General features: G+C 35.9%; 1 protein-coding gene across 1 annotated transcript; it reads right to left on the bottom strand.

The window, feature by feature from the left end:
- Positions 1 to 1,799: 1,799 nt before the first annotated feature.
- LOC308351581 (olfactory receptor 4C11-like) lies at positions 1,800 to 2,732 on the bottom strand (the record flags this gene model as incomplete). Its single annotated transcript, XM_080817381.1, has 1 exon — positions 1,800 to 2,732. One exon carries the CDS (start codon positions 2,730 to 2,732, stop codon positions 1,800 to 1,802), a length of 933 nt encoding a protein of 310 aa, XP_080673507.1.
- Positions 2,733 to 12,351: the final 9,619 nt, after the last annotated feature.

Here is a 12,351-nt window from a genome sequence, read left to right as displayed (position 1 = left end):
TGTATGTATGTATGATGCATGTATTTAAGTTTTTGTTTAAATGCCAGTTTATTAATATAAAGTGTAACAGGTGTTACAAGTGTACAATTTAGTGAGTGTACTAGTATATGCCCATCACATATCTAACCTGTCCTCCTACCCATCTACCCTCGTAACCATCAGTTTATTCTCTATACTTAAGAATCTGTTTGTTGATTTGACACCCTCATTCTGTTTTTTCCTATACTCATTTGTTTTGTTTCTTAATTTTCACATGAGTGAAATCATAGGGTATTTATCTTTCTCTGACTGACTGCTTTTGCCTCACATACTACTTTCTAGCTCCATCTTTGTCATGGGAAATGGCAAGATCTCACTTCCCATTCTTGTTGATAATTGAGTCACATGCCATTATATCTATCCATCTAGCTACCTATCTATCATCTATCTATCATCATCTATCTATATATAGATATATATAAAAATGCACCATATACCTAAATACACCCTATATTTTCCAATTCATCATTTGATGGACACTGCAGCTATTTCCACAATTTGTTCATTGCAGATGATGCTGCTGTAATCCTTGCCATGCATGTATCCCTTTGAGTTAGTTTTTTGTATTCTCTGAAATGAATGAATTTTAGAAGTTCATGATATAATCCCTGGTATGCATCTATTCAAGGCATGGCTGTAAATCTGCTCTGCTCACTATGAACATCAGATTCTATTGGCAATTCTAACTTGATAATGCACACTACCCCATTAGTAATGAAGCACCAACAGAGAAAGAAAATGGCTTCTTGCTGCAAGAGTAAGTTCTCTCGCACTCCATTAACTAGATACAAGGATACTGAGTATTTCTGAATGCCTCCCAAACTTTCTTTTATTCCATTGATACAACCCGATTGTAGATGGAATTATATTCACTTTTTTCCTTTAAAGTTGATTCTACCTTTCTGTACTTCATGCTTGGATAATATGTTGTATCTATGGTGTATTGTAAATTCTTATTTATTCTTGACAGCATAAATGGTTTTACTTCTTTCCCCCTTAGAGTTGTAGAAGTCTCTAGTTGTAGCCCCCATTTAACAATCATAGAAATTAGCTGAATATCATAAGACCTTTTACATTTAGATAATCCTATACATAACATCTCTGTTATCCTAATAGTCAAAGGAAACATTAAAGCAATTGTATAAGAAAAAATACGTATATTCATATACGTATATATGTGTGTGTGTGTATATATATGTATATATATATATAGCCTTTGTTTCACTAGGATGAAACTTTTTTCAAGATAATCTAATGATATAATGAAAAGAACTTCTTGACTCACAATTAGCTCCTTTGCTCTGAATGTGCTCAGGGAAAGCTGGATACCTTAATTGAAATGTGCTTTAGAGAAAATTCAAGTCATAGAGAACAAGACTTTCTTTCCTTTTCTTTCTTTCCTTCCTTCTTTCCTTCCTTCCTTCCTTCCTTCCTTCCTTCCTTCCTTCCTTCATTTCTTCCTTGCTTTCTGGCTGTTTATTGTTTGAACAGTTGTGATTGTATAAATATCTTTCTCTTTACCAAAACAGAGTGTAGACTGAGATGTGAGGAGTATTTCATAATCCATAGTGTCAGAGTTGAGCTCTCAGGTAAAGAAAGAACCAGGCCGGCATTATGAGGGAAGCTACTAGTTTGAGGACAGAAGTACAGATAAAAGAAATGAAACCAGCTGTCCTTTTTAGAGTGCATCCAGCAAGTCAAGATATACACTATCGTATTTGATATGTGTACAGGTTCAGTAATCAACCAAAGATCTCAATTCATCTTTTGCTTTTTGAGGCAATTTTGATATGCCAGAGCTTTCTCATGGCATTTTTCACTTCTGCATTCCTCAGGGTGTAGATGAGTGGATTGAGAAAAGGGGTCCCAATAGTATAAAATACAGTCACCATCTTGTCCATCGAGAAAGTGGTTGGGGGGCGTGTATATATGAATATGCATGGACCAAAGGATAAGATTACTACTATGATGTGAGAAGTGCAAGTAGAGAGAGCTTTTTTCCTCCCTTCTACACTGTGGTTTCTCAGGGAATGGAGGATGACAATGTATGAGATTATCAGAATCACAAAACTGCTTGAGCAAAGGGCCCCACTGTTAGACACCAACAGTAGGTTGATCCTATAGGTGTCCATGCAAGCCAGTTTCAGCAAGGGTTGCAAATCACAGCAGTAATGATCAATTAAATTGGGCCCACAGAAAGGCAGTCTCAAGGCCAGGATAATCTGGGCTATAGAATGGATAAAAGATCCTATCCATGCAAGAATAATAAGGACTGTGCAGACCTGTCGTCTCATGATGATTGGGTAATGTAAGGGCTTACAGATGGCCACATAACGATCAGCGGCCATGAAGATGAGCACAAAGATCTCCATGCAGCCAAATAAATGTAGGGCAAAGACTTGAGTCATGCACTCATTGTAAGATATGATTTTTTTTGCGGAGAGTGAATCCACAATTAGTCTGGGGGCTATGGATGTTGAGAAGCAGGAATCTGTAAGAGACAAATAAAATAGGAAAAAGTACATGGGGCTCCCAAGTGTAGGGCTGTACTTGATGGTCACAATAATAAGCAAATTTCCTACCACAGTTCCCACATAAAAAATGAAGAAGATTACAAATACCATTTTCTGTCTCATGGGATTTTGGGTCAATCCTAACAGTATGAACTCAGACACGCTGTTGTTTTGTTGCATTATTTCAGGCAAAGTGGAGAAATGGAAGTTAGAAATAATCTACAGATAAAAAGTATTATGAAATGATTACTTCATTTGGAGATCAAATCCATATGATCATGGATGTGTCAATTACCAGTGTGTAATCCCTTACCTTCTGTGTTGTTTTCTTCTGAATAAGGTGGGAATCATAATAGTTATTCACAATCTATTCACCTGAGTGCTCACAGAAACAATGAAATATGTCAATAATAAAAGTATATGTGATTCTTTAGGCATTATAAACAATAATCTAGGAGATTGGTATGAGATGGTATCTTTCTGAAGTGAAGATCTCTCTTTAGTTTACAGCAAGGACCTATTATGACAGGATGTGGGAAAATGGAGAAAACTCCTGCAATATGTGCATACTGCTCTTTCACACTATTTGAGCCTTGTAGTTCAGTTATGAAGTATTTTCTAGTAAGTATTCTGAACAATCAAGGAATTATGTAGAAACTTTTGATAGTGTTTTCCATAAGGACACCTAAAAGAGAGAGAAACATGAGAGAGAGAGAGAGAGAGAGAGAGAGAGAACAAGAGAGAAACAAATAATATTTTACCTGTGAACATTCAGTCATTTGGTCCAATCCATTATGAAATTTATTTTAATCTGCTAGCTTGACTGTTTATGTCCTGTACTTTAACTCACAATAATTTCTAGTTGTTTAGAGTTTAAAATCGTTTCTATGATAAACTTTTTCATATTTTATATTATACAATATAAAGGATTACTTACCATTTTAAAATACCCCTTTTCTTTGTTGAAAATACATCATAATGATGCTGCATTAAAAATAAAGCTTTTAAACATATTCTCTTAGTGGTTGATTTGTTAATCACCTTGGCATATTAGTGGTTCATAAGATTCGTAACAACTGTCTTCTGACAATGGCTGCAGGGACAGCAAGATTCCTAGGATCAGTGTAAGATTTAAATGTCTGTGTCAGAGTGTGAGTCACTGTAGAGACAGTTCTGGACTCATGGTTCTTAACCACATCATGCCCCAACCACACTGCCAATCAGTATGATTTCCCTGCACTCTTAGGAGTTTGCCAGATATGCTCTTTGTCCAACTTCTTGGCAAACAGGAATGAAAACTTGTCTGTGGTTTCTAACAGTTAAATATTATAAAAATATATCTATCTTTCTATCCACCCAACTACTTATTGATATATGCTGTATTTATCATCTGTCTATCTATCAACCATCTATCATCATCTATCTATCCTCTATCCATCCAGAGCTATTCATCTATCTACATAATAGAGATACAGACTGAGACATTCGTATAGTTCATATAATAATATATATGAGAGGCTTACATTCAAAGGGAGCAACATAAGAGAGGCACCTTTTTTTCTGTTTACTGATAAATATATCATCTAGGAAAAAAGTACATATTTATTAATAAGTATTAAAAAGGAAATGTAAGATCTAGGGACTTTCCTATTGATAAAATCCAATAGTTTTCAGTCCAATACTCACTTACACCTAAAAGGCAAGCCTCCTCCATCCCAAGTAAAATCATTATCTCCATGGAGCACTTCCTTGGACACTCAAATAGATATTATTTCTATTTGCTTATCTCTCCACCAGTTGCTGCTGTGCATTTCTATCATTCGGTGTTCTCAGTTTCCATTGTAATCTATGTCCAGAAAATCCTCTAAACTTTCTATCCTTCCACAAATGTCTTTTATGTGTCAGATGCACACTGTGGCATTGATCAGATTAATTTTCTATGAGTTATATACACAGTTATGTTAATCCCTAACACAAATCTTATCAGCTTTGATAAGAGTTTACCTGAAGGTTAGTATGTTCAGGTCTTCTCCCTTCTTCTAAAGGTAATTTGGCTACTCTTTGCTCAGGTGATAATTAAAAAAAATAAAAAAGTGTTTTTAAAATTCTGTCTGATCTCATTTGATGTCACTGAAGCTCATGTTCTCATCCGCATGCCTGAAGAAGTTGGTCCTGGATTCATTCCACACTTTCTGAAATAAAATCTCACATGGACTGTTGACTGGAAAGAAAATGCTCCCCGTTTTTCCTTTCCTGCCCTGGTATTTAAACATGAGTGATGCAAAATATTGGAGTCTAGGGAAGGTAATCACCTGAAATCTCCCTTCCTTTTTTTTTTTTTTGTTCCTTTTTTGCCCCCTTCCTTTTTAATTAAGAATCCTGAGCTAGAAGTAGTAAAGAACCTAATCTTCAATATGCATTAAGAGATTATGGGAAAAAGGTGATCTCTTCTTGAAATTAAAGGTGATTATTTGGGCCATAAAGGATGTTGTCTGGCTACAATAAAAAAATAATAATAATAAAAACAGTGATTACCTAGTGATCTAGTGGCCAGGGCATGGTTCTTGATACCATTATCCAAGAAAATGAATAGAATTTCTTAAGTAAATGGCTGATTCTATGCCTAGGGCAGGGAATGTACAGGATAAACTGGAGCATCTTGGAGTGATGGAAGGTAAGTAAGTGCAAACACACACACACACACACACACACACACACACACACACACACACAAACACACTGTGATGAGAATATGGCAAAGGGACACAAGAGCAATGGGAAGAGCCCCTGGTGACAAAAGCTGGAAAAAATTGAGGAACAAAGTAAATGACACTGAATTGAAATGCAACTCATAGTTTAAATACTCCACAAATTCATAATGATAATAAACACTTAAATAAGTAATCAATATGGGGAACTAAACAAATCTCCCATAATAAAAGAATCCCTAACGATACTGCAGTTACTCTTCTCTCAAAGGATTGTAGGCTAATTCTCAGTCTCTTATTTGTAGAGTGTACACAAATGAGTTCCTTCCAAAAGTCTCACTGTGGAGTGGGATGGAAGGAGTAATTTTAGAGAGGAGAAATGTGGAAAACACTATCTTAACCAGGTGGTCAAGGGTAACATCAACTGTGTTGAGTCACATTGAACGTATGTACCCACTGGCATGATCTGATGCAAGTGGAACTTGGCCTCTGTGATCTTTCTCCTAATAACCCACAACCCATGTCTGATCTTGAGTAAAATATCAAACAAACACCAAGTGAAGGTTTTTATATAAAATGTCTCACTAGGGGGTGCCTGGGTGGCTCAGTGGGTTAAGCCTCTGCCTTCAGCTCGGGTCATGATCTCAGGGTCCTGGGATCAAGCCCCACGTCGGGCTCTCTGCTTGGTGGGGAGCCTGCTTCCTCCTCTCTCTCTGCCTGCCTCTCTGCCTACTTGTGATCTCTCTGTCAAATAAATAAATAAAATCTTAAAATAAAATAAAATAAAATAAAATAAAATAAAGTCTCACTAGTTCTGCTCAAAACAGTCAAGTTCATCAAAAACAAAAACAGTTGAGAAGAGTTATTGTGATGGACACTGCGTTAGCTATAGAAATGTAGCATCATTATTTTACACACTTGAAAGTAACAAAATGCTGTATGTTAATTGTACTTGAAATAAATAAGAGAGTATCTAGAAAAACTCACTGTTTGGAAGTGCTAAAGAAGATATGTCAACTGAATTTAATGTGGGATGCTGGATGAGATTCTGGAGGAGAAAAAAGCCATTAGTGAAAGTAATCTGAATAAAATATGGTTGTTAGTTAAAAATAATGTGTTCCCATGAAGTTAATTACTTGTGAACTAATGTACTCTTCTATGTAAGATGGTAGTAGAGGAAACTGAGCACAGAGCGTGTGGGAAATCTCTTTTTCACCATTTCCCTGTTAATATAAACCTGTTATAAAATATGAGGTTTTTTAAAACATAAATGGCTTATTCCACATAGTATGTCATCGAAGTGTATTTCTGTTGTAGCATGACTCAGGAACCTTCCTTTTCTATGCCAAATAATATTTCACTGTATGTGTGTTACATTTTGTTTGTTCATATGTTGATGGACACTTGGGTGGCTTACCTATTTTTGCTAATATGACTATTGCTGATATGGACATGAGGGTACACATATTTCTTCCAATCCTCACTTCCAATGCTTTTGTTATATACCTGGAGGTGAAAATTAGAGATCACTTGATCATTGCATTATTAATTTTCTGGAATGTCATACTGTCTTTCATAGTCACTATGCCATTTTTATATTCCTATGAATAGTATGTACATAAGTGTTTAATGATGTTGGGTATTTTCTCATCTGCTCATTGCCCATTTGTATGTATATTTTTGATAAATGTTTATTCAAAGATTTTATTGATATTGAGTTTTAGGAATTCCATGAGTTGCCTTTTCACTGATTGTGGCCTTTGATGCATAGAAGTTTTTAACTCTGAGCTTATTCATTTATTTATTTATTTCTTCTGTAATCTTTTTTTATTGTCATATTCAAGAAATTATTTCCTAAAATAATGTCTTGAAGATTTTTCCTTTTTTTTTAAGGTTTTATATATTTATTTGACAGACAGAGATCACAAGTAGGTGGAGAGGCAGGCAGATAGAGAGAGAGAGAAAGAGGAGGATTCAGGCTCCCAGCTGAGCAGAGAGCTAGATGTGGGGCTCGATCCTAGGACCCTGGGATCATGACCTGAGCCAAAGGCAGAGGCTTTAACCTACGAATTCTCTCTGGCACCCCTTGAAGCTTTTTTTTTTTTCATTTATATTTTCTTCTAAATATTTTACAGTTTTAGCTCTTATACTTAGGTCTTTGATCCATTTCCAGTTTATTTTGTATACAGTGTAAGTTAAGCCCTACTTCTATTCTTTTGCACATGAATCTCTAGTTTTTCCAAACTATTTGTTGAAAAAAAACTATCCTTTTCCTATTAGGTGATGTTGATACCCTTGTAGAAAGTCAGGTGACCCTATAGGAGATGTGTTTCTGGGCTCTCCAATCTATTCCATTTGTCTATGAACCTGTCTTAATGCCATTACCACACTGTTTTCATTACTATAATATTATGATAAGCTTTAAAATCAGGAGATGTGAGACTTACAACTTTTTCTTTTCAATATTTATTTCTTTTCTTTTGACTAAAGATCCCTTGAGATTCCATATGAAACTGTCAGCTGATTTTTCTATATCCTCAAAAATTGCCATTGGAGTTTTGATATGGGTTTATTAAAAGTGAATTGTTTCATATATTACTGACTTCTAAACAATATCGAGTCTCCTGATCCATGAAAATGTGACATCTTTCAGAGTAGAGATACACACACACACACACACACACACACACACACAATGATTTGTTAGAAAGAATTTGCTTTTGTTTAGATGGAAGATGAAGAGTGCAAAATCTGCAGAATCAATGTCCCATTTTGAGTCTGAACACCAGAAACTGCTATGAGCCTGTAAGAGTTGATGTCCCAGTTCAGGTCCACAGGCAGGAGCTCTGTACATCAGGAAGAGTTATGTGTCAGAGTGGAAACATCAGACAGGAAGAGCTAATGGTGCAGTTTGCAGGCTCTCAGGCAGGAGAATGGAGAATTCCCTCTTACTCATGGAAGGTTAGTCTTCCATAATTTTCAGGCCTTCATTTGGTTGGATGAGGAACCACTTTAGTTAGAGCAATCTACTTTATTCACTCTCCCAACACAAAAGTTAATATCATCCAGAAAAATCTTAGTCATCACCAAAAGCAAGAGTCAAACCAATATCTGAGCTCCCAGTGGTCTAGATAAGTTAACACATAAAATTAACCAGTCCCTTGATTATTCACACTGTGTGTGTGTGTGTGTGTGTGTATAATCTCCATAAATAACACCTAAACTCCAAATAAAGACTTTTCAAGGTTATAATTCTACCTAACATTGTACAACTATTCTGTATGCAAATGAAAATGCTCTAAAACCTCCAAAAAAAGGCAAGGTAAAACTTTTGGGTGGTTTGTACTTTCCCCTTGATGTTTAGTTAGCTAAAACTATGATGGAAAATAAAAATACAAAAAGGGTATGGCACAAATGCCATGTATCTTCAGTTTCATGGTAAGGTAATAAGAAAGTGAAGAAAAGAAACAAGCAAAAAAAATTGCTTTAAATATATATATTTACACACATAAACATATCCATAATATAAAGAGTAAATAAAATAATTACCATCTTCTGATCTGAGGGTTTTGAAGGGGCAGGAGTGGGAAGTTGGGTGAGCCTGGTGGTGGGTATTATGGAGGGCACGTTTTGCATGGAGCACTGGGTGTGGTGCATAAACAATGAATTCTGGTACACTGAAAAGAAATTAAAAAAATAAAAAATTAAATTAAATAAATAAATAATAAATACCATCTTCATTTTTGTAACAGTCCCATGATTAATTTTTAATTACTTTCTTGTATTATTCATTCTGTATTCAATATGCCTTCAACACACAGGAAAGCTGGTTGTGTTTCTTTAGCTGGTGGGGTGACACAAACTTTCATTCCTCAAGTGTCTGGGTCATTAGTAGTTTTGCCTGGATTGCATGGTTTTAGTTTTCCATTGCCCTTGATCACAGAGTATGGTGATACTAAAAGTGGTCCTATGGATTTCCTGTATTCTAGATATACTCTTCCTTATCTCCACTGTGCAGTAGTAGTCAATTTCCCCTTGGTTGCCAGGATCAGTCACCCCAGCCAGCACAACAACTTACTCCTTTGCCTTTAGATTCAAAGACATGAGCTATCCAAGGTGGTCAGGCGGCAGTCCTAACACTGTTCAATAGAATTGTTGTGTCCCCTGCTGGAAACATTTCTCCCATTGGAATGAAGACTTTGAAGCAAGAAGAGCATAAGTAAAAGGGAATAGGAAGCAAAAAACTTGATAGTGGGTCACTAGGGTCAATAATGTGTGGTGCTTCTCCCATTTCTACCCTTTGATTAGAGGTCTGGGTACGGGAGTTCAACAACATATCATGGATGCTGATTCAGAGCATCTCTGGCCCTCCTGAGAAGTGAGGCCCCTTGTTTCAAAATCCCCCAGTGGATCTGAAAAAAATAAATAGTACTGAATTCCTTAAAGAATTTTTTTCATACATGTATATCTAGGATAAAGTTTAATTTATAAACTAGGCACAATAAGATATTAACAACAATAATAATGAAGTAGAAAACCTACAACAATATACTGTGAAAAAAGAGTTATCTGAATATGGTCTCTCTCAAAGTACCTGAGTGTACTGTACTCACCCTTCTACTTTTGATGATGTGAGATGATAAATTACCTGTTGTGAAAGAAATACATGGGAAACTTCAAATCTGTACCCATGTAAACAGCCTGATGAGGAGGTTTTGCAGAAAATAACCTTGAAGAAGAAATAAATCACCACAAAACAAACTTCTTCAACCTCTAGGTTCTGAGAAAGAGTCCAGGAAATGAATTCTGTTTCATTGTTCATTTTTCTCTTGGAATAAAGCTAGTACACCAAGTTCCCAAAGATAATGAAAATATCTGAAAGAAAAACATCACAAGGAAAAACAACATTTATTTCTCACTCAAAATAAATGGAGAATGATAGCAGTTGGAAAAGGAAAAATGGGTACTCACTGCTGCTTGCCATGAATATTTAGAGAAATTGAGGTGTACGTATTTTGATCACTTTACCTCCATTTTTAGCCCATTCATTCACATTATATGAGGAAACAAAGTCCAGAGACATAAACCAATTTTCTAAATCACACATCTAACCATGAAACTCGGGCTTTTTTTTAAAGTTTTGTTTGTTTGTTTGTTTGTTTGTTTTCCATTTGCTTGTTTTTAGGTATTTAGTAGTTCTCATTCTGTCTAAGATAGCCAACTAATTTTGAATCAATTAAGAGTTAGAGGATATGGTAATGTTCATATATCTGGAAAGGGTCATCCTATCTTTACCCCATAATTAAAAACATGTTCCCATATTTTCCCTTCTGAATACTGCTATGAGTGTTCAAGTAGTTGAGTGTGGGATATCTCCATGGATTTGTCTTAGAAAACGATCTACGATCTTTGAGTAAATGAATTTATGGTCCCTTACTTGATATCAAGCTCTTATAGTCAAGAGGTGGTGGAAATAGTTAAAAAGAGGACAAAAATTGTACACATCTCCTTCTGAGACCATGGTGTTATACTTTTAGATAAATCCTTTAGCTTCATGGGGCTCCTGTTACCCCATTTGTGAAATTAGAAAATCAGTTTTATTATTGATATCACATGAGCAGTTACTTGTACTATCAAATTAAATCCATTCTTTCAGCCTAGGATAGCAATGAATCTCTTAGGAAGAGGCAGAGATAAAAGTAGATAAAGCAATGAAAGGAACTGTTGTAGACACATCAAGACCTGTTGGATTTGAAAGAAGGGGAAGTGGAATCTCAGGCAATTTCTTGTCTTCACTCTCAGTGTTTGAGGATTTTTTTAAGAATTACTTTTAAACACCTGTCTGTTTACTAAAAAAAAAAATTTTTTAAAGTCACAGGAAAAAAAAAGAAAGAAAAAGGAAGGACTCTGCTCTTAATCTCACTAATTTCTTCATTGTCCTTTTAAGTGTTCAGGTCTTACAGTAGTTTATATTATTCTCCCACTCAGGATGTATTAGATATTTCAAAGAGGTCATCACTGGAAATGCTTTAAATGGATTTAGGAAGAAGGCAGTACCAGATGCATCTTCAGTACTGGGACATCAGGTGTCTAGTGAGGCCACCCAAATGTACGGATGAAACAGTGTATGTGCAATAGTTTTGATTTAAACATACAAGTTCTTATTCTAACTGAGCCACAGACGTAAATAATTCCTCTAGTGGTAGGTTAGGATGGCATTGCACAGTGTCTTAGACCATCATTAGGAATTCTGTCTCTCTGAGGTCACATCTGCTTCAGGTCTGTCTTTTATAGTACATGTAGTTTCTACTCTACTCTCTGCTCTCAGCTGCCACTTTGCCCCAAAGTTGTGTCTGGCTCTTTCTGCTTTTGAGATACTGCAAGGCTTTGTTTCCTTAGATCGGTGTATTATGGCTAATAGAGTAGTCATTACTAGTGTGTCTTCTCTTATATGGTATGAAACAGTGTTAATATAAATGGTAAAAATCGTAATAGTAATAATAATTCAGGTTTACACTTAAGAATACACCCTGTTTCTACATGTTCATTCTGCTTTGTTTGTTTCTTCCTTTGACTACCATCACCATTTCATCCACTCTTCTTATCGCCCACTGTGGTAACCACCAATATGTTCTGTGTACCTGCAAGTTCATTTTTTGACAGATTTTTTTCTGATTTCCCATGTTAATGAGATCTTACAATATTTGTCTTTCTGTTTGATTTATTTAGCATAATTCCCATAATGATCCCTTCCTTTTTGTCACAAATGGCAATATTCAAAAGGAGAAGAGTATCTAATTTTTATGAGGGCAGACCTACGGTGTTGTTTAGTTGGAGCTGGACCAGCGAGGATCTGGTGGCACTAATGTTCACCCACACCCCTTCAGTTGGGGCTTTGTGCTATGCTCCTTGAGCACCTGGAGCATGGACTTCTCTACTAGCCCATAGAAAATTTGCCTTTAGTGGGCAGCATTGTGCTCTGCACTTGGCTGCTGGAGCACACGTCCTGAGTCTAATTCATAAGGCACCATTTTGAGGATTAGAAACAGATGGCCTTTTCTCATGCCACATGTGATTTATTTCCCAACAAT

The sequence above is a fragment of the Martes martes genome, assembly GCF_963455335.1.
Source record: "Martes martes genome assembly, chromosome: 10".
Lineage (NCBI taxonomy): Eukaryota > Metazoa > Chordata > Mammalia > Carnivora > Mustelidae > Martes > Martes martes.
Note: the sequence above shows the minus strand (reverse complement) of the source record. Positions and strands in the feature narration are given on the sequence as shown.